The sequence below is a fragment of the Rhamphochromis longiceps genome, linkage group LG7, assembly GCF_057381845.1.
Source record: "Rhamphochromis longiceps isolate RC_006_pf linkage group LG7, R_longiceps_female_GT1.1, whole genome shotgun sequence".
Lineage (NCBI taxonomy): Eukaryota > Metazoa > Chordata > Actinopteri > Cichliformes > Cichlidae > Rhamphochromis > Rhamphochromis longiceps.
Genome location: NC_140563.1, coordinates 50,797,060 through 50,819,184, shown reverse-complemented (window position 1 = coordinate 50,819,184; position 22,125 = coordinate 50,797,060). Strand labels below are relative to the sequence as shown.

General features: G+C 40.9%; 1 protein-coding gene across 3 annotated transcripts in view; it reads right to left on the bottom strand.

The window, feature by feature from the left end:
• Positions 1-22,125, bottom strand: part of csgalnact1a (chondroitin sulfate N-acetylgalactosaminyltransferase 1a) — a 37,226-nt gene that overhangs the window by 6,068 nt on the left and 9,033 nt on the right. Inside the window, exons 2-4 of one of the 3 annotated variants that reach the window (XM_085414151.1) lie at positions 16,235-17,562; positions 11,782-11,998; positions 9,634-9,735 (exon numbers count right to left, since the gene is read on the bottom strand). In XM_085414151.1, the coding sequence (XP_085270277.1) occupies positions 9,634-9,735; positions 11,782-11,998; positions 16,235-17,045 (1,130 nt within the window). In that variant the 5' untranslated portion in view covers positions 17,046-17,562. The remainder of the gene's footprint in view (positions 1-9,633; positions 9,736-11,781; positions 11,999-16,234; positions 17,563-22,125) is intronic. The other 2 variants (XM_085414152.1, XM_085414153.1) reach the window with 2 other exon arrangements.

The following is a 22,125-nucleotide window of genomic DNA, read 5'->3' as shown; positions in this document are numbered from 1 at the left end:
ACAGAAGGAAAGCAGCAAGATTTACAAGATGGTAGTGAGACCTGCTATAATGTATGTTCTGTAGACGGAGGCACCGACACAAAGAAGAAGAGCCTACAAAAATCATATTCACTCAACTTTGCTTGCTTCACATTTTGTCCCCAGTTATCCTCATGCCACAATTTACCCACTACAGAAGCAGAACTTACTTCTTTTATTGATTGCACTCAAATAAATACAGTTTTTAATAATTTCATCTGAACAAATGTAGTTTATGAGCATCTGTAATCACTCATCTGCCTGCTTGCCTGGATGTTGGGCTGCGAGTCTATTCTTCAAGTCACTTTCACTTTCCCACGCCATCAAACTCAGTGCTGACATCATCGCATCATTCATGCAACCCGCTTCCTCCCCATCACTGCCTCACCCCGGTAACAGAGCTCCATCCAAGCCTCCATCTTCATCTTCACCACTAGTGTCTAAATTCGGGTGGGTCCTGTCATTATTCCTATCACCTCTGACAATCCGTTCTCCCACGATGGGTCATCGGAGTCTAATCACTAAACAGCTTAATTAAATCCCACATCTCAATAAGTCATGTTCAATTCTTCCAAATGCTTTCCCCTTATATCGAAATGAAACTGTTCTTGCGGCATAATTTGAAGGCCATCTTTTGTATCCGTTCTCTTAATCGCTTCTCTGGTTCAGGTCCGGTCACCGGTCTAATGCAGGCTAACATATAGAGACATAAAATCTTTCACACCTGCAGCCAATTTAAAATCACCAGTTATCCCAACATGCATGTCTTTGCACAATGAGGGGAAGCCGGAGTACCCAATGCAAACCCGTGAAAGGTGCAGGAGAACAGAAAGGCCACAGCCGGCCAGTGGATTCAAAGACAGGAGCTACTTGCTATGAGGTGAGGCTGCACTACTACCACTGCAGTGGTGTCAGACATTTTCTATACATTATTATTTAACATATGGCAGATCTTTCCTATGTTTGCAGATTCTGTGCTCCATATATGACTCCGTTTTATCTACATACCACATACTAAGCATTAATTGCCGTATTTATGCTGCTGAATAAATTCTAGCTGTAGGGCTCTGCTGTTGATTGAGTAATTTTTCTAGCACACTTTAATTTCCCCTCACAAAACATTACTGTGCTGCAACTGTGTTTCTAATTTAGCTGAATTGTGTTTAAATCTTACTTGGTGGTAATGAACTTTGGTAATGGTGATTTGACTGTTTGATATGCAGCCACTTTAACACTGAAATATAGCGCAGCTCCCACATTTTTCACAAATCTTGAGAGCTCATCTCGCTGAAGGGCCCTGCGCCACAATTCAGCTTAACCAACTTTAGAATTTCTAATCCTCTGATTTCTGCTTTTTGAACGTTCCACCCAGAGATTAAACATGATGACGCACAAAAGTGCACATCAGCTCAAATTCCCACTCTTTTTACTCCGCTTCATGGGAAACTCAGCTGGTTCTGTCACTGGCCACTGAGTTGTTCAAGGCTGAAGCACGAGTGAAGAGAAACAGCTGGATCCAGATGTACACAGCTGCGGCTTTTCTTTAAGCATAACAATTTACACTGTTTGTGACTAATCCGTTCCTCATGTATGCGCATTCACAGACTCAGACAAAAACACACACACAACTGCATGGGCTTTGAATAAAGGATGAATAAGAAAGGGAAAAAAAAACAGTTCGCATATCTCAGTGTGAAGCAGGACAAACTGCATCCATCACCCTCCTTCATCCATGCGATGCTGGGAAACACGCTCTGTCAAGGAAAATCTGGATGACCAGAAGAAACATTTGGCCTGAGGTGGTTTGAATCATACTCCCCACATTTCTAAATCCCCGCTGTGCGAGTGTGTCACGTTTGCAACAATGTTCAGTGTGTGAAATTGATTCATGTATATTGCTGTGTAAAGCTTTTGTCTCGCTCCCTTCCGTTCAACCTCCCCCATAAATAAGACATGAAACCCTCTGGTCCCCAGTGGCTCTAAATTCAAAAGAAACAAAAACATGACACCAGTAATGAGACTATTTTATATAGTCTGAAAAACCACTTCTGCCTGTCATTTAAAGACACAGACAAAAAAAAAAAAAGCTTTCACATCCCTGAACTGTCTTAACTTTAGAAAATCTGCGAAATGTTCATATACAGGTAGAAATATCTGGATGTCTGCGCTAACTTGCCCGCTCTGTGCTGTCAGTGCACGGAGCCTGGCCTCCACATCTACATCTCGAGTCTATAAACTCAAGCCGAGTCAGTCTGTTTCACCGTCTACACACAAGAGTCCCCGCAGACCCACCCGCTGGCACTAAACCGTCCACAGATGGCAGAGACGGAGAACAATAGCTCTGTTTGTCTTAAACAATGTTAACGCAACAGGAGCTTTATTCACATGTTGATTCAGGCTTTACTTTAATGGGAGACGAGCTTCCCATCGGCTCAGTCTGCAAATACATCATGATTTCTCGCAAACAAACCAGAACGCACAGTAACGTCGAGAATTTATGTGAAGTTGCCGGACGTCCTTCTGCTCTTTGTTTCGTGTCTTTAGTTTTAAAGCTGTAGTTTATCCCTGTTTGCTAGGAAATCCACTGAGAACAACTAAAGTCATTTTCGCATTGAAGATTTTAAAAGAATGAAACAAAAACTGGGATCATCATTTCAGAATGAACAAACAATATAGAAGGCGTGAACATTATAGATACCATTTTTAAGGACGTTTGGACAGAGATGTGGAGCTAGACGTTTTCCCCAGTTTCCAGTATTTATGCCAAACTAAGCTAGACTACTGTGAGGACTTGTAAAGTTAGTGGTACCACTAACTACATACCTGCTACCAAGAAGATGTCAGATGCCCGACTATTTCTTTAAAACTGATTTTAGATGTCAGATTGGTCCATTGGTGTAGTGGTTGACACTTTGGTTGTACATGTGAAAGGTCCCTTGACTGGAAGGAGACACAAACCCAGCATTAGTGGGCCACAAGCTAGTTCACTTCTACTGCTGGTCCCAAGCCCAGATGAAAACGGGAGCGCTGCATCTGGAAAATCTGTGCCAAATCAAACATGCGGATCCATCCCTTGGGAGATTAAGGAGCAGCTTAAAATACGCCTAAAAAAACTTTTACTTTTGGACAGAGCCAGGCTGCCTCGCCCTTGTTTCCAGTCTTTATGCTAATCTAGCTGCTTAGTGTGTTTAATTTTTACAGAGACATTTAGCTTAGTCAGAATATCCTGATTACTAATATTATTCAGGAACAAAATGCTACCGTCTCCACTTGTTTCCAGGAGTTTGTCTCTTGCTCAATCCTATAGGCATGCGGTATAAGTGTTCCTTCTGGTCCGCGAGTGGGTGGTGCTTTTGAAAATATTTCCACAATCAAGCACATGGTAGAGGTATGTTTGTGGGCAGGGGGGATAACTGACTTGATTGCATTTCCTTTTCTGGAGTGACTGACAAAAAGCTTGGATGAGGCAGCCTGTGAGGGCCCTTCAACAGGGAACTTGAGTTAATTTATTTGTAATATAATCAACGTTATTGTCTTGTAATTTGATACTGGAGTAAGCGGTTTATTTTCAAGGCATTTTGCTGTTCATTATCTTCTTTTAATCAGTTGGGATTTTCATGGCTTGTTCTTTGGTTCATTTTAATAACAGTTCATCCAGGGATACACTTTTACTGGCTAAGTAAGTGTGTGTGCGTGTTTTATAAAAATCTTGTCATGCATATTTTATTTAATATTAGACATCAAGAGTTTGTATATTGAATGAGTGCCATTACTTAACATACCACTGCTAAAATGCTTCCTGGCTCGAATAGGAAAAGATGACGCTGACTATAAAGCGGTTTTCTAGGCTTGCAAAGCAGTCGCTGCCTGCTACGTCGCTCTTAATACAGAATCTAAGCTTTGCTTCAAGTGATTTTCCTCTCTGAATAATGCTTCCACACATTTATGTGTATTTGTGTCTCATGACTGCAAGTCCAGAAATATGAGCATAGACCCCACATTTGTGTGTCAACTTAATCCAGAAATAAATCCTTGTTTTCTAAATTACTTTTTATATCTGCTCTTTTTCTCCCTTCCTACCCACAGGCATCAGCCTCCTCCTCCCAACACACACACTTTTATGATCTAAAATAGTCAATTTGTTTACTGTAGGCGTGATGGTACCTAATGGTACTTAGTAGGAGTGAAATTGTTGAAATTGTGTCAGATTGAGTGAATCTGTAAAGAGCTTCCCTGTTGTGTCTAAGCAGCAGGTCTGATCCTGTTAGTTCTGCTCAGTCAGGACAGGGAGGGGAGGACTGACTGCAAATATGGTGCATCTAATATGAGGCCATATACACATTTCTCTTCATTTTCAACACTTCTTGAAGATATCACAGAAGCAAGCTTGCAATTTAGTCATGCGGTATATGTCTGAATGATTTGCCAAAGTGTAACCCCATTTCTTTGGACTATGGGAGGAAGCCATAGTAATCAGAAGGAATCCATAAAGAGAATACACAGACTGGATTAGAATCCAGGATTTTATTTTTTTAATGACTAACCAAAGTTGGCACCCTATTTAATATCACATCAGGCTGACAAATAAACAGCCTAATCAAAATAAATAGCTAGTGCTAGTCAATCTGTTAGCTGTGACGCTGTTAGCGTGATACCATGAAAGAGTTGTTTGACATATTGGTTGTTGGATGCTGCTAGATTACATCTGTCCCCTGCATTAAAAGCCTCAGTCGATAGTAGTTTACATAGAAGATGTTGACCTGTCTGCAAACTAATTCTAACTACTAGCCGTGCAGTGGCAAAACTTGACACAAACCGGACATGGAAAACATCCTTAAAAGCAAAAGCTGTGCTAACATGTTTCAAGAGGCACAAGTTTTACTTTGAAGGAATACGGTCTCCTGTGGGTTTCCAGTTTGAGTCGCACTTTTCACAGTTTCACTCCAGCTTGGATAGTAGCCAAGTGTTTCCGGACAAGTTGGCGCCTTTCATGCAAACTACGGGACACAATCTGCTAGCTACCAAAGCAGTTGCTAGGAAGTCTTGGTCAACGAGTTAATAAAAGGCAAAAAAGAATATGTGCATATTTGTAGGAAATACATATTCTTAGTAATATGCATTTTTTTCCAACGTTTGCCAATTGGCTGCAGGCGAGTCACTCTACACTGTCACGATTGTTGTACGTCCCAAAAGTTACCATCATATGCATCTGCAAAACCTCGCCACCCTCCAATCCAGTTTCTGTAATAACAGATATTTGTTTGATCAAAACAAGCTATATTTGATTAGCTATAAATTGTCCTTAGTGCTGATTTACTAATATTAGCAAAAATAAAGATGTGGAATTGCACCTGCTAAATATTAATATGTGAGCATTTAGCATTTAGGCCAGCCTCACAGACTCACTGGTACAACTGTAGTTTCCACCTAATACATACATAAAAATATAAATAAAAAAGTCAACTTCCACTTACTCAACATCTCTCAAGTGTTTTCTGTATTCAGCAATGCCAGTAGCTGCTTTTTTTTTTCTTTTCAAATTGTGATTTTTTTACGTACAATAAATTTTAAACGACTCATACTTCATGTTTGGCTGTCTTCTGTTTACAGAGCAGGGGGTGGCATGCATAACCTCTCTGGATGCTTGTTCTTTATGGCGAGCAGGGGAATCAGCAGTCCACGCATGTAATAAAGGGGTAAGTGCAAACTATAAAAAATGTAGACTCATGATCACTCTCTGACTGAGGCCCTTAGGCAAGACACCTACCAAAGTTAATAATGGTTTTTTCAAAATAGATCTGTATTAAAGGCATCAGATCTCTTCATAATGAATATTGGACAGCTTTCAAACTCATGAGAGATTTGGATATTATTTCATACACTTATAATCTTCTTCCAACTTCTCAACTTTATTTTCGTGCTCACTCAAAGCTCCCAGTGGGTTTTTCTGAGATCGTTAACCCTTCTGTGCAATGAAGTAATGGCACAAATTGCAAAAGGCAAGTTGCTACAAGATAAAGAGAAAGGAATGACAAAGTGATCTCATCCTTTGATGCTTTGTCTCTCCAAATTTCTGGGCCTTTTATCTTTGTGAGATTTTCATGTATAATCCTTGGTGACACCCTTTTTCCATCCCCGGAAAAATCTGTGGTTTGTTCAAGTTCTTTCAGCTCTGATATCTTATCTTTACACCTCTTCTCTTACTTCCTCTCGCTCTGTTTTTCCCTCAGCCTTTGGCTCCCCTCTGCATCTGAAACACAGTAATTATTCATATGTATCGACTGGTATCTCCACAGAACAGATCACTCATTCTTCTCCATCCTTTACACACAATCCGCCCCCCTCTCCGTCTCCATTGGTTTCTGCTCCACTCATGTTGTGTTGAATCATTATCTTCTAGCATGTAAGGCTCGAAAACATACAAGGCCCTGTGGGTTTGAGTCTGAGTTTAGGCTTTGAAGTGTGCATGTGTTAAGAACCACATTTGAAAGCTGCAACTGATTTTCTGTATGTTTAAAAAAAGACAGAATCGCTGGAGAGTAAGGCCCTGCTTTCTGGAACCTTGCTTTTTAATAGCAAATACTTTTATACTGACTTTTAATACGTATACTCTCAAATAATGATCACCTGCAGTAAAAAAAAAGGTAATAATTTAAACCCTGTAGAGAGGTTGATATGGGCTGAAAAGCTGCCTGAGAGCCCGGACAATTTAGATCTTGTTAGGCTCTTGGGAAATTGGCCTCAAGTAGTTTATATTGGCTGTGGGTAGTCATGTAAATGCTTCCCAAACAAATTTGAGCAGGGACACTGTGCTATTTAAAAGTGGGGAGTGTGACTGCAATGTGATTTAATAGAAAAAACAAAAAAACACCAAGACAAATAGCTAGAGGTGATATGTGACAAACTAAACCAAGTTATAGTGTTAAATTGAATTTGCTGGAAGTGCAGAATCTTATCAGTCGCTAATGATGCCAACATGCTGCAAACAGATATTGACTTGCTGGCCAATTAAGGCATGTGCTCTGTGTGAACCAGTTTCGTTTCACAGAAACAGCCCTCTGGTCAGTCCTCTCCTTGACTTGGTTTTTAGGGTGGAATCTGGATAAACTGAAGAAAATAAGAAAATGTTGCAGGGTATATAATATAATGTACTTAGAAAGTACTATTGTAAGTCGGAGCTATGTATGTATAAAGGAAAAAATTGATAAAAACAAAAAACGGAAAAATAAAATAAGCATTAGCTCACATTTGGGAGATGTCATTTAGTTAAAAAAAAGCTTAGAAGATTTGCGACACCTTGCTCTTTAATTAAATCACTGTATAACTGCACGTATCAGGGCTTAGCTGTGCTTTGTGTTTAGTGAGGAGATGTTAACCCTAAAATGTTAAAGTATGTTGGTTAACATCAAAGCATGCTAGCATCATTAGCATGCTAACATTAATGTTTACCTCATGGTATCAATCTGTCTGTTTGGTTACCTGGTAAATCCTTCTACATTGCCAATTTTTGAGCAACCAAAATAGGAAAAAGGTAAATGTTAAACCCCTGAAGGTTCATTTCTATATCTGATATAGGCAACCATTTACCGAAGGGCTAAAATGGTGCATTTATAGTAATTATGCATCTATAACACTTTATAAAAGCATTGTGTCATTTTGATTTCATGACAAAGTGGCATGACGGTTAGCACTATAGTCTCATAACAAGAATGTGTTGTGTTTGGCTGGCCTTTCTGTGTGCTGTTTACACGTTCTCCCAGTGCCTGGGTTCTCTCTGCACCTTTGCATTTGCATGTTGGGTAAATGTGTGCTTCTAAATTGGCAACAGGTGTGTATGTGAGTGAGAATAGTTGTCTGCCTATGTATAACATCATTTTACTATATTCACTGTATTTATAGACTATATGAAAAGTCTAAAATATAGCTATACAGAATTCATGGTTTACCCATAGATATCACTACATCTATGCAATCATGATGACAGTTATTATACCAATAATTTATTACACACTTAATGGGGGTGGGCAGTGTTTGGATGATGACTGTACAACAAATACACTTGTTTTTTTAGACAACCAGACAACGACTGGTTGATGTGGTCCCTTAATTACACAGACGTAAATCCATTTTGCACACAATGACTCCTATATTTATCTATTTATTTATATAAACAGGAAGTACCACTGCTATTTCTGACTTTTCTCATAGTGATTAGCTTAACAACTGCACAAACACAGCAAACAATACTGCTGCGTGGCCATGTACTAGTTTATGTAAATTTATCTAATCTTTATAGCTGTACAACAAAAACAAAAACAAAAAAACCCTGACAGTTTTAAAAGCAGTGAGCAGGGTATTATATAGTTAAAGCTAATTTCCAACACCAGTCCATTCATGTACGCTATAAATGGGTGACAACAGTTAAAGTGTCAGATTAGAGCTGGGATGTAATTCTGTCACTATACTTGGCATTTATAGACTCCAGTCCGCTTATAAAAAAAAGAATAATGCTTAACTCTTAAAAATAAATCATTACCTGCAGCAACACATACAGACGTGCACCTCTCCTTGCAAGCTAAAGAGCAGGTTACATTTGACTGTATCTGTGCATAGTCTGTCTGTGTCAGATCCCAGATACGAGAACAACAAGCCATGATAATTCCCAGTCATTTCAGCCTCAGCCTGAATGTTAGATAAAAGGGAAGAGGAGTGCAGGCTTGATTACACCCAGTGATTCACACCCAGATATGTTTCCACACAGCTCAGGAATACAGTAGAATGAGAAGAGTACAAAGAGATGGAAGTTCAAAGCAGAAAAACTACCGGAAATTCCAGTTTATTTAATGCCGTTCTTTCCCAGACTGCACCTTCAGCTCCAACTCTTTTCAATTTCTGTTTTGTACAAACTTTCACTGTCACTTATTTAAGAAGGCTCCCACACTAAAATCAATGAGGCCTCGGGTTAACTGTATGTTTTTTGTGTCTGCCTTTCACATTCACAGGTTCTAAATTTGCCTTCTCTACACTTGATCTGACACTTTGCTTTAAGACCGTGCAATGCTATCTTTTTTTAAATCTCCACGGTTTCCTCTCAGCACGGTGAGACAAAGACACGCTGTGTGATCCCGGTGATAGTCCTACTGATTCAAGGCCACACAAAAACCTTCGAGGCTGGGGAAACGACAAGTGTCACCATAGCAACCCCCTCAGGGAATCTGCGGCGCAGCGGATCTGACTCCCGATTGGGCGACAGCGATCCCTCTCCGAGAGATGTGGGTGTCCGTGCGAGAGGGCAGCAGGATCACAGGCTTGTTGTAATTTATCTGTGCTGGCTGGTAGCTCTCAGCTACCCGGCATGGGTGGCACACTGCTCTATTATTTATCAGACAGATGACTGGCTGTGGCAGAATGGCGAGCCAGGAGGTGTGTGCGCTTTGTGCACCAAGGAAATGTTTATAGGGTAAGAGTTGAAACAGTGGAAACATTTCTACAGCGCGTTCCAAAAGCGGGTACACGGCTGGGGCTGCGTTCACTTCATTACGTAAATTGCATTTCATACTCTTGTGTTGGGAATTATAATTCAAAGACCACTTCTTGGCTCCACTTCCAACCCACCTGGATGTGTTCTCCAGAGTGCTCTGGACTTCGCTCATCTGCTCTTTCCCAAAATACACCACCGTCAGATGGACCCGGCCGTCCTGACGCACGAAGACTTCCCTGTACATAAACACAAACATGCAAAGGAAGCGATATTAAGGATGAAAGTGTGTGAGGAGAATGGGATTTGGGGGTGTGCAGGAAGGAAGAGGACATGAGGGGTTTTAAAAATACAGCTTTGGTTGGAGGATCTATCCATGCAGTGCCAAAACACAACAACTGTAATAATGAAATGAATAGCTGCTTAAGTAGTTCATCATAAGAGCCAAGTATTTTCTGATTTCTGCTTTATAAAGCTGAATTTCTTTGGCCTTTGGCCAGCAGACTGAATACTGGATCTTGGAACCTAAACATTCACTATTTCCTGATGATTTATTCTAAAAAAGGAAATAAAATTTATCGTTTGTATCTGTATTCAAGGCTTTCCCCCCATTTTGACCCCGTATTAACACACAGAGGAAGCTCTTATTGTGAGTAAAACAGACACCAGGTGGAGATGCCTGAAAGCTCTTTGATGGAGACGTGTCAAATATATCACAAGCACACGCTGCAGATAATTCACCTCTCCCACGAGGTACGCATGCAAATGCGCAGATGTGCACACGCAGTTTGTCAACATCTTCCCCAAAGGGACGTTAGGGCAGGCGATTCATAGCATTCATAGCACACAACATGAGGCAAAAATGCTTGAAAAAAAATAAAATGTGCGGGGAATATTGAGCCAACATTTTTGCTGCAATTATTGACGCTGTCGCATAAAAGGCCCTCTATAAATGTTGGTCTAGAAGTAAATTGGAATAAATTGATTTTTTGTTGGGATCTGATGAGGCAGTCTAATTCTGTGCTGGGGCCAGAGCAGACAAAAACCCATCTCTTAATTATTTGAGTGTGTAAAAAGCAAGAAATCAATTTAAAAATCTGCCTGCATACAAACAAATCTCACAAGCAGGACTTTTTATCTCCATAGTCTTTCCTTTTAATATATTAAGCATATTTTCAATTCCAACTGTGGACAAAGAACTCATAATAAGCTTGGATTTACCCAATGTTATCTCGAACACACACACACACACACACACACACACACACACACACACACACACACACACACACACACACACACACACACACACACACACACACACACACACACACACACACACACACTATTCTCTTACTCAGTGCACTTTTATAATAGATGAGGGTGAAGTGTTTGCTCAGCGACTCCCCAAGTCTTTCAAGTAAGTACACTTCTTGCCGTGCTGTATATCAAGTACCGCTGGTCTGCCAGGGGGGCATTTTAATGGGCTGCAACACTGCCACTAAAGTAGGATTTACCATGTAAAAAGAGCTGTGATAAGCAGCAGCAGCAGCAGCAGCAGCACAATAAATCACAGACATTAAGGAAGACATTTCCTCAGCTTTGACGGGCTGCAGGGCTGAACCAAGCATGTTTTGCTCTCAGGTGATTAGATTTGATAGCTGTGAGTGTGAATTATTACGAAAATTACGGAAATGACTCATTTTATTTTCACCTTAGAAAACTCCATTAACCCTGACCCTTTTTCTTAAAGAAAAAAAAATCTGTTGTGATTTTGTCTCATGCGTGCACCCGCTTGGCTCTACGTGTGGTTGAAGCTACAGTGCGGTGTGTTTGAGGTGTTAGTCATACGCGTTAAAAGTGTGTATGAAAATAGATTCCCTATGGTAATGAGGTGACAAAAATGGCTGTGATCACCGAGAACATCTTTATTCATGTTCTGGTCTGAGTCATTTTAAGTCTCTCAGATTTGTTTATATTCAGATTATGCCTACCAGCAGCAAAATAAATTAACTGATAAGACAACGCATGCAGTTTCAATAATGTTAATTACATGCCCAAAAAAAGTAAAAATAAAATCGCTCTGATGTTAATTTTCTTCCCTCTAATCTCCTCAGCCCCTGTCTCTGTCTGGTTGATCCTTAATTAAAGTTTGAAACTTGGTTTGAATAACACTGAGTATCGCATTTTTCTGAATTAGTAACATGCAATAGAAAGAGCCGCCACGAATAATTTATAGGGGTGCAACTGTCTGTCGACTTTGCAGGTCAAAACATCTAACTCACCTGAAGTTGTGCATGAACTGCTTGAACTTGTCCGTGCGTCGGGAGAGCGGGACGATGATGTTGATGAGCACATTGGTTGTGTCCACTCTCTCGTTTTTCACCTTCAGGAGTGGTCCGAAGGGCCGGAAGAGGACCAGGCGTCTGAATTCATTACTTGACTCCCCTCTGAAGGTCAGCTCGTACAACGTACCTTTGTCCTTTTCTGTACGCGTGATACCTGGCGGGGGAGATTTGGAGCATGAAATCAGGAGCAGATAAGTTAAATACAGTCAACATCATTGTTTCTTCTTATAAAACAGTAAGGGTGTAATTGTTTTCCACTATATGCTCACTCGTCCACCTGTTGAACTGCTTCTTATTACAAATATCTAATCAGCTAATCAAATGGCATAGACGCAATTAATTTAAATGTGTAAACATGTTCAAGATGATCCATACCACTTTTTTCAGGTAACAAAAGTAAACTGAGACTGCAGTTGGCACAGGCTCACCAAAAGTGGACAAATAAGATTAGAAAAAGACTACCCAGTGTGGTGCCTCGATTTCTGCTGAGACTTTCAGATGGCAGGGTAAGAATTTCGAAGGTTTTTGTCTTCTATCAAAGGTTCAGACAGATGGTGGATTACGGTCCTCGGGCCTAGTTTCTTGACACACCTTGGGCATCTTAGTACCAGTTGAATATCATGTAAACACCCCAGCTTACTGGACCATGTACATGTATTGTTTGATAACAGCATTTTGGTTATTTTGTAAGTGATTTAAGTGTTAGCCACATGTTTAGTGAGAGCTGTTAATTATAGATTTAATTTTCTGCCAAAAGGGAGCATTTAACAGGTATTTTTCATTAGAAAACTGCATTTCCCAGAATCTATGGGCTCAAAATGTGGTCATAAATATTTTGTACTTGTAAATCAGGATTTGTATGTGTAAACAAAATTTGTGTGTGCGTAAAAAAGATTTGTGTGTGGACTTAGCCAAAAAAAACCCTGCAAGTTACAAGTATGAATTTTGACCCTATTTTTCTTCCTTTCATCTGATTGGTCAATGTCATGTCAATCACAAATGTAACAATCCAATCAGAGAACAGATGGGTTTAGCTGTCAGAGGGGCGCTTTTTTGAACCGGTTACTGCGTTCACCAGATATCAACACAATTTCGATCCGCTCCTCACGTGTTAACCTCTTCAACATGTCAATGGCTGTGAACAAAGAGAAACTTGTAAATAACTCATGAAAGAATAAAATTATCCACGTTGTATCCAAGGTGGCCGACTTCTAAATGGTCACCACCCATCTTGAGGAGTTTGCCCCCTCACATATACTAATGTGCCACAAACAGGACTTTAATATCACCAACCATTCCCATTTTATTACGGTGTATCCATATAAATAGCCCACCCTGTACATTAAGAATTTGCGGGACTCATTTAAATAATTTTCATTTCAGTTTCTCAATTATTTGAAAGCTGTTTTTGTTTCTCTGCTGATTTGCCATTATCATCTGCTTGCAGTGTTTAAGCTAGGCTTAGCTTTTTTTTTTTTTCTCAATTTAAAAAAATGTTTATTTAGTTTCATGTTATTTTACATTTATATTAATTTAAAGTCTGGTTTTTTGGGGTAATTTTACTGATGTAAGCATGTACTGAAAAAAGTGTCATATTTATAGGAATCTGTCTGCTTATTAAAGTAAATTACCAGGTTTGATTGAAGTTCACAAAAAAACTTAGGAGGGTAAGTTGTAAATTATAAAGCCTCAAACAAGGAGGCCACATTTTGAAGCTAGTGTGCCATAGTCGGCCTCATCACAGGTGAGGACGACTCAGAGTACAGACAGTGGACTCTGGACTTTGTAGACTGGTGTCAGCATAACCACCTGCTGATCAAAGCCAGGAAAACAAAGGAGTTGGTGGTGGACTTCCGGAGACGCAGACCCACCACACTGACACCGGTGAACATCCAGGGAGTGGATACTGAGATAGTGGACTCTTTTAGGTAGCTGGGTGTTCACCTGAATAATAAACTAGACTGGAGCACACCGATGCTCTTTACAGGATAAGGGTCAGAGCAGACTCTACCTGCTGAGGTCATTTGGAGTCTTGGGAGCACTTCTAAAAACCTTTTTTTTGTGTGTGTGTTTAAGCTAGGCTTAGCTAACAGGAAATGGCTCTAGCTCTATGTTCATCCCTCAGGTAAAAGAGTGATATCACACTTCTAATGTAACTGCTGACAATATAATACAATCCAGAATCAAAGGCAGATTTTAAATTTTGTTCTTGAGTTCACGTAATAATTTTGTTTTCCTGGTTTCTCCACAGTGCATCTTTCTTTTGACTCCCCATAAGAATTCTGTGCGCTAAGTAAAATATTTTTCCATCTCTAGTTTTTAAATGTAAAATATTTCATTTTTTTTCATGGAATCCTATTTTTTACAAATATCATCTCTGTCATCAATACTTTCTTTACTGGACTGATATGATTTGTGTGGAAAAAATAAGGCAATGAGGCCACGTAAACCACACACATTCTCCACGGTGTCTGTCAGTTATCTTGATGGACGCTGTATGTCAGCTTGTTTCCCCATAGAGAGGTTGTTTTCCAATTACTCTGACATTACTAACAGATTACTGCTTGCAAACATACCCCATGAGGCTAGTGGAACAAAAAATTGGAAATTGGAATGCGAAAAAACTCATTCCTGCAAAGAGGCATTTGGTGTTCAAAGACAGAAGACAGACAGACAGATGGAAGAGAGTCAAAATACTACTGATGTCAAAAGAAGAAGAGAACAGAGGGATTTCTGCGGCCATAGATTTTGCCTAATAGCAGCTTGAATTAAGGCCTTCCTGTTAAATTGGCCTGCTTCCTGTGAGCCAAGGCCTCATTTCCCAAAGGGACACCATAATCTTTCATTTAGTAAATACGTTAAACTATTTAGACTGAGTGCCGCCACTTCCTGTCTCTGTCTTTTTAGTCTAACTGCACTTCTTTTTCTCTTTCTAAGGCCACAACATAGTTGCTGGCAAGTTCATTTTGCATACCTCTAGTGTTTGTGTACAGTTTCAGCTCACTAGATTGCTAATGCAGCCCTCAAACTCCCCAAAGATGCTTGTGTTAGTCTGGCTATCTAGACTGGCTTTCACTTGTCTGACTGGTTGGATAAAACGTTGTTTGTTCGAGAATCACCTAAAATCGATGTCCAAGCCCATTAAAGGGAAAAAAGCCCAAGAGATGTGAGCGAGTGTCTCCATTTCATTTCAAAAAAACTGCATTTCCCTGCTGCTGACTTAAAGAAATGTGGAGACCACTTGCGTGAACACAAACAGATGCACAAATGCACGCACATCCTTTAAAGCCACAACCACATAAACACAGACCTAGATTGTACAGGACCACGCACAAGCTAACACAGATGCATGGAGCTCCACATGGTGACCTTTGGCTCATTTCTACAGAGCTAGGTGCCCCATCACTCTCTTTAAAACCTCCACCCACTCACACAGTGAAGATAGTGACCTTCAAAGAGTAGGCACACACACTAAAACACCGTGTCTGAAGAGATCCTGCGCTGTGATTGAGCAGCAGCTGTGCTCATTTCCTGAGGTTATGATCATAGCTGCAGAAGAACAAACTAGGAGGATATAATGACTGTGGTTTTACACAAATACACATATTTCTGACCTTCCAGGGATTCATGTTGACAATAGAAAAGGAGAGAAAGGTAAAGCAAGATAGCAGAAGATATTAGAGTAATTGTGTTCTGAGGAGAAACGCTGTTGACAGTAAAACAAATGTGGTTAGTGGAGTTTAGATTTAACACAGTGTCAAAAAGAAATATGCATTTAATTCTATTATTATTAATTATTTAATGTGTAATTTGTTAAATTCAAAGGCAAAGAGTGAAATCAGCGGCAGAACACAACCAAGTAGCTCTTAAGAAACTTAATTATATATTAGTTATACAATATCCCAGTAGCCAACAGTAGCAGGGCAATTTAGCACATTCAAATACAATTACATAACAATAAAAAAATAGGATGATTATTGTGTTGCTGGCCCTCATATTATCTTGCATTACAAATCCAGTGTGGCGCTATCCTTTACAGCGATGCACTGTGGGTATTTGTCACTGGTATTGGTTGGTTGCTGGGTGCAAAGAAGGTGCTACAACAAAAACCTCCTTATGATTGCTTTGGCTGCTCTGTAGCTTGCGTGGAAGACGCCGCCTTGTCTGCAAACACTCTGAGCTGTAGTGAAACTTGAAGTAGAAACATTCACCCTTCAAGTAAAAGTTGTGCCATACCGCTGCAACCAACACATTTCAAAAGGTGCAACTTTTAAGCTTTAAGCTGAGACTTTGATGCTTCTGTTGATACCATACACGTTTACCTTTGATAAAATATTTGCAGATAAACACATATTTCAGGAGATTGGGTTGAGATTTAACATACTCTCACCTTCTATGAAGTCAGATGGTGTGTAGACTTTGCTAGCTTGGGCCTTTTCCACTGCACTCCTGCGGTCCTGCTCAGATGAAGGCGTATTGAGGCTATGCAGAGCCGTCTCTAGGACCTCCGCAAGCTCCTCTCGTTTGTCCTTTCTCACAGGCTTCTCCTCCGGATGACGTGTCAGCCCCATCTCCAGCTGGTATACTCTTTGCAGGGTGAAGCTCTCAAATGGCACTACAGCGTACTCGCTGGGCAACCTGATGCCGAAGGTCACCTCAGCTTTTGACAGCTGGGCCTTCAGGAACTCCTGTAGGTCCGCCGGCTGGCTCTTGGCTACCTGAGCTTCTCCAACACCACCTCCTTGTGAGGCAGCGCCTCCTTCCTGCCCCTCTGCTGGGCCTCCATTGGCTCTTTTCAGGCTTTCCTGTACTCCTTTCAACTGCTGACTGCGCTCCTGCAATGCCTCTTTCAACTGAGCTATCTGTTTCTTCAAGGAGGAGATGTGGAGGCGGTGCTGCTCCTCACGTTCTTGGAGGAGCACCTGGTAAGAGTGGGCACTCGGAGGACCGCCGCTGTGGGCAGGCCCAGCTCCTCCGACCCCAGCGGCTCCCGCTCCGGTCTCCGGCCTCGTGCCTCCCAAGCTGGGATGATTAGATCCAGCGTGGGGTAATATATGACTCAGTGGAGGGTCATTAGAGTATGGCGGGCTGCATCTCATCACATAAAGGAGCGAAAGTGAGCAGCAGAGGAGCACCAGAAGCCCCCCGACACGGGACACCCACAACAGTAGTCCGCGCCGTAACATCACTGCACGCAACATCAAAACTCACTCCTCCTGGTTAAACCCACAGAGGTATCATGTAACCTCACACACTCTGGCCTTAATGATGTCTGACTTGTGTTTATGTTCCATCACCCGGTGAGGAGGCGGGCTACATATCAGTGTGAGGTCATTTAATTTGAATTAGGTCATTGGTTCCCAACTGCCTGAGACTGTTGTGTCACTGGTAAAATAAAGGAAAAAAAAGAAAAAAGGCAGACACTTGTGAAAAAACACTTTCTTCCTTTCTCTTGGTCCAATTAGCTCCATGGTCTGTGAGAAGAAACTGTTCCAGACACTGTTGCATCATCTGTCACTCATAAGTGACTCATCTGTTTGCTCTGACTCTCCCACTAAGTCCATGTTGTCCTCTTCCTGTCCTCCTTCCAGTATCCGAATGCTCAGCCAAATAGTCTCCTATACAAATGCGACTGATGCAGAAAGAAAGAAGAAAAAAAATTCATAGAACTCTAATCCTCAGTAGTCATCTGTTTGTTTTTTTTCCAAAGCTGTTTTCCTGACAAAGGAAACAGAAAGGAGAGAGACAGAAAGGACAGTTATTGGAAACAATTCTTTTTAACATTTTGACGTGCACCAGCTTTCTCTAAACACTGGAGGGTGTGTCTTTAAATATGCACTGAATCAGAAATAGACCAGGCTACTCTGACATATTAGTTTTAGGGTGGCAAGAAGTTGCCAAACCAAGCATTGCCTCAGGACTAAAGCTCCTGGAAAACAGTTGTACAGTTGTCACTGAAGATATGACGCAGTAAGTAAGGGAGCGTGAGCTTGAAACTCCAGAAGTTATAGTTCTTATGTGGTGTGTGTGTGTGTGTGTGTGTGTGTGTGTGTGTGAGTGAGAGAGAGAGATCAGGGAATAGAGAGGAAAATATGTATACACCTATGCAGCTATTTGTACCTGCAGTGTGTGTATTGGTATGTGCACATGAAGTGGACTGTAGTAGGGCTGGGCGATATGACCCAAAATTCATATCTCGATATTTTTTAGCTGGATGGCGATATAAGATATATATCTCGATTTTTTTTTAAGCCATAAAGTAAGAACAAAAAGAGTTCTTAGTCAAAGCTGTGTCCCAGATGTCACACAGGCACTTTTATTAACATACAGCACAGATGTACATGAAAAATTACTCAAAATTAAATTATGAGCATTCATTAAATAATAATGCTCCATAAATAAAAGAAAACAAGGTTGTTTTTGTGCTAAACAAAGAGCTCACAATTGTGCAGTCAAAATGTAAACTAAAAGACGCTGAGCGTAATAACAAAGACAGACAGATTTTACAGCTGCTCTGTTCCCAAGTTTTACTGTGTGACTGATAGCCTGGAGTTTGAAATCCGCTTCATAACCACGTCTCTTACAGGTGCCATTTATGGTCCTTATACACACACAATACGGTAATATTACGTTGATGCACAGTACGTATCACTCCGCGAAGCTCCTCGGTAGCCGTAATGCGCCGACAATCTATCAAGCGGTGCAGCTCCGTAGCTGACCAAAGTCGTACTCAAACATTTTTGACAGATTGCTGAACGCCGTGTACCACATAAAATCGGTTCGCGGCCACCAAGCACAACCAGAATTCATACATAAGGCGCGCTATCAACTTTTGAGAGAATGAAAGGATTTTAGGGTTAGCGCTGTTAGCTCGTTAGCGCGGTTAGCTCGTTAGCATGTTTAGCTCGTTAGCACGTTGACGCCGTCCAGCCCCACGCATGGGGCGATGCGCAGTAACTCGTTAACGGAGATTTGCCGTGTCCGTCTTGTCGCTGCCTGCACGTGAAGCGATGGGGGAGGAGGGGGAGTTGTCTTCAGTGAAGGCGAGGCGGAGTAACGTTGCGTAGAGACAAAAGTGGACGAAAGAGAGGCAAACTTGCGGCTCCACAACTATAATTATAACGTAACATAGACTATATCGATATAAAGGATATTGTCACATCTTATATCTCGTATAAAAATATATCGATATGTTTTAAAAACTCGATATATCGCCCAGCTCTAGACTGTAGTGTCATATTATTGCTCTTTATGTTTCCACAGTCATGCAATAAAGACAGTAAAGTAAATACACCCTTACTTTCTCCATATGAATTAAAAGAGTTATTATCAGCCCGGTGCTGTTGATGCAATTGATGAACTTATTGGCATAAAGCTCAGATTATGCAATGCTCAGACAAACTGCAAAAAATCAAAAAGCTACATCTCCGACTCTGCAGTCCTCATTTAACATGTTCATGTTAAAGTTAACCACAAGATGTCTGGTTTGTCCACCATTTGGCAAATGTGGATCTGGAGATCTGGAGACAAATGTGAGGCCATCCATGTGACAATTTGTCAACTGGCACAAAATTGTCATGCAATAGGACAAAGAACAGCAGCAAATCTAAAACAGAATGGCTGAAAAAAGAAAAGAATCAAGGTGTTGCAATGACACAGTCAAAGTCCAGACCTCACCTGGACTGAGGTGCCGCAGTAGGCCCTTCAAAGACAAATAAATGTATTTAATGAATGCTTGCAAAACTCAACAAGCAACATTGTAAAGAAAAGTGGTTCAAATTTCCTTTATAGCAATGTGAGAGACTGATAGCCATATAGAAAACCATTAGTCCATGTTATTGCCTCGACATGCTTCTGAATGATGGGTTATGCATTGTTGTTTTTTTCGAGGACTATATTTAAACTTTCCTCACAAAAGCTCTTGAGCAGCATTTTTACTGGGATGGCTTTGTGGATAGCAACGTTAGTTGTTTGGACCACCGTTTTAGAACAAATTTTGTGGGCTTGGTTAGAATATCCCATCGATTTATGTTACGAAAGAAAAACTGTAATAAAAGTGATGATCTTATGACTTTTTGTCTGGCACAGATGGTAAAATAACAACTTGTCCCAAAAAAGGAACCGTCATCCCAAAAAGACTTGATCTAGCCATGTTAGAACATTTAGTCAGCACAAAATTGATCTTACACAACAGACAAACATTCACCGCTACCAGCCAAATGCAGATACAACCACTGACATGATCAGCACCAGACGTGCTTTGTGTTTTGTGGTAATCCAAAAACGTCAAACGTCACAAAGTAAAACTAAGTGGTGAACAACAAGCTGTAAAGTTTAAGCGATAACTCTGTACTTTATGTCTTCTGCGTGGGAAAGGTGAGCAGCAGTATGGTGTATCTGGATGTCTGAATGCAAGTCTTGAGCATAAATAGACGTTTTGTGTGCGTGTCTATGCATATATATGTTCTTGTGGGAAGGTGTTTCAGTGTTCCTGTATGTATCTGTAAATGTATCTCTGTGTATCAGTCCCGGTCTCTCTTGACTCCCCACACAGTCAGCTCTTTGACAGGACAGCCTGAAGCTGAGCGTAATGAAAGGATTAGTATATGGCAGAAGTGAATACTGGACTGTGCTCTAACAGATGGCTGAATCAGGACAGACAGGGCGTCTCTCCAGCAGGACCTCCGCTGCTGACTTAAAAAATGTTTGAGGAGAGGACGCTCGGGGAAAAGTGGCTGAGTTAGTGCTGGAGAGCGTGCTGCGGCTCCTCACATCGAGTATCGTCCTTTGAATTACAGAAAAAGTCCTCATGATATCATTATATGGAGCCATGGATCTTCAAAACATGTGGCATGACATTAATGGCAGTTTAATCAGTTCATTTTGGCTCGTTCACAAAAGCTTCTCATTAGCTGAGAGTTGCAGGGAACCTCCTCTAAATAATTACATTGGTTTTTCCAGATGATTTTGACTTCCTGTAGCACAGTTGCGCTCGAACTAATGCCAGTAAATGTGATCACAAGCCATTCACACGAATTACAGCGTGTGCCTGGGTCTGGCATTGTGATGGTCAATTTCCCGTTTTTACTGAGGAACTGACAGAACAAAAGTATATGTTGTCTATGGCAATGTGGTCATTCCAAGTCATAAAGGTATGTGAGAAAGATTCATCACTGCAAAGAAGGCTGGTGTAACTTTGATTTATAAGCAGAGTCCTGCAGTCAAACCGCCGAGTCCCACCGGAATGAATGAATTGATTCAGCCCTGGTTATTTGACTCCCCACGGGGATAGCCGTGGCCTCAACACAAGAACACCGCAGAGAAATAATTACAGGCATATAGTTTCCTGTTACCATCTAGCACTAAAGTAAACGCATGCTCATAAAATGTTTATTCTCACAATGTGTCTGACATGTGCTACATCTGTGCTAACAAGCTATGGTAAAATAGTGAGAGACATTATTCAGGCCTGTGAAAAAGAAAGTAGAAGCACCTTTACTTACTTAATGCAATCATTTATCATTTTCTGTGCGACTTTATCAGTCTCTCTTAAGGCTCTGGAGGAAATTTAGCCTGCTCTTCTTTAAAGCGTTGCTTCAGTCCATTGAGGTTTGTGGACATCCGTTTATGCATAGATCTCTTAGGTTTTGTGGTTTGTTCTTTTGCAGCTTTGCAAAGCTAAGCTGTGCTGCGATCCTCTTTTTAGACAAAAGACGCTGTCCTCTGGTAATCCGTCCAAACAAGCCATACTTGTTCAGTCTTTTTCTAATTGTACTGTCCTGAACTTAAACATGTAACATGCTAACTGAGGCATGCAGAGTTTGGCATGCAGCTCTTGGACTTTCTGCAGTTTCTCCGAGTATTGCAAGGTCAGGTCCACTGTGATATTGTGACATTGTGTTAACACAATGTCACAATATCACACCAGCAAAAAACCACCAAATGCTTTTGCAGAGATAGACTCACACTGTATCTGTGAGTCTATCTAATGATGTTCATTTAATCAAGTAGTAGCAGCACTTGGCTGCTACTCATCCTCTTAATTTCTATGAAAGCAGTTAAGGATAAATTGAAAGTTTGACAGGACTGCACAGAGTCCTCTGAAAAACTTTCTTCTTCACTTTGCCATTAGTTATCATTAGGCATTATGATCTCCACCTCTCTTCCACAGTATGTCTTTTGTCCCGTTTTACTCCCCTCACCCTCAGCTGGTGCGGCAGATGCCTGCCCCTCCTTGAGCCTGGTTCTGCTGGAGGTTTCTTCCAGTTAAAAGGAGAGTTT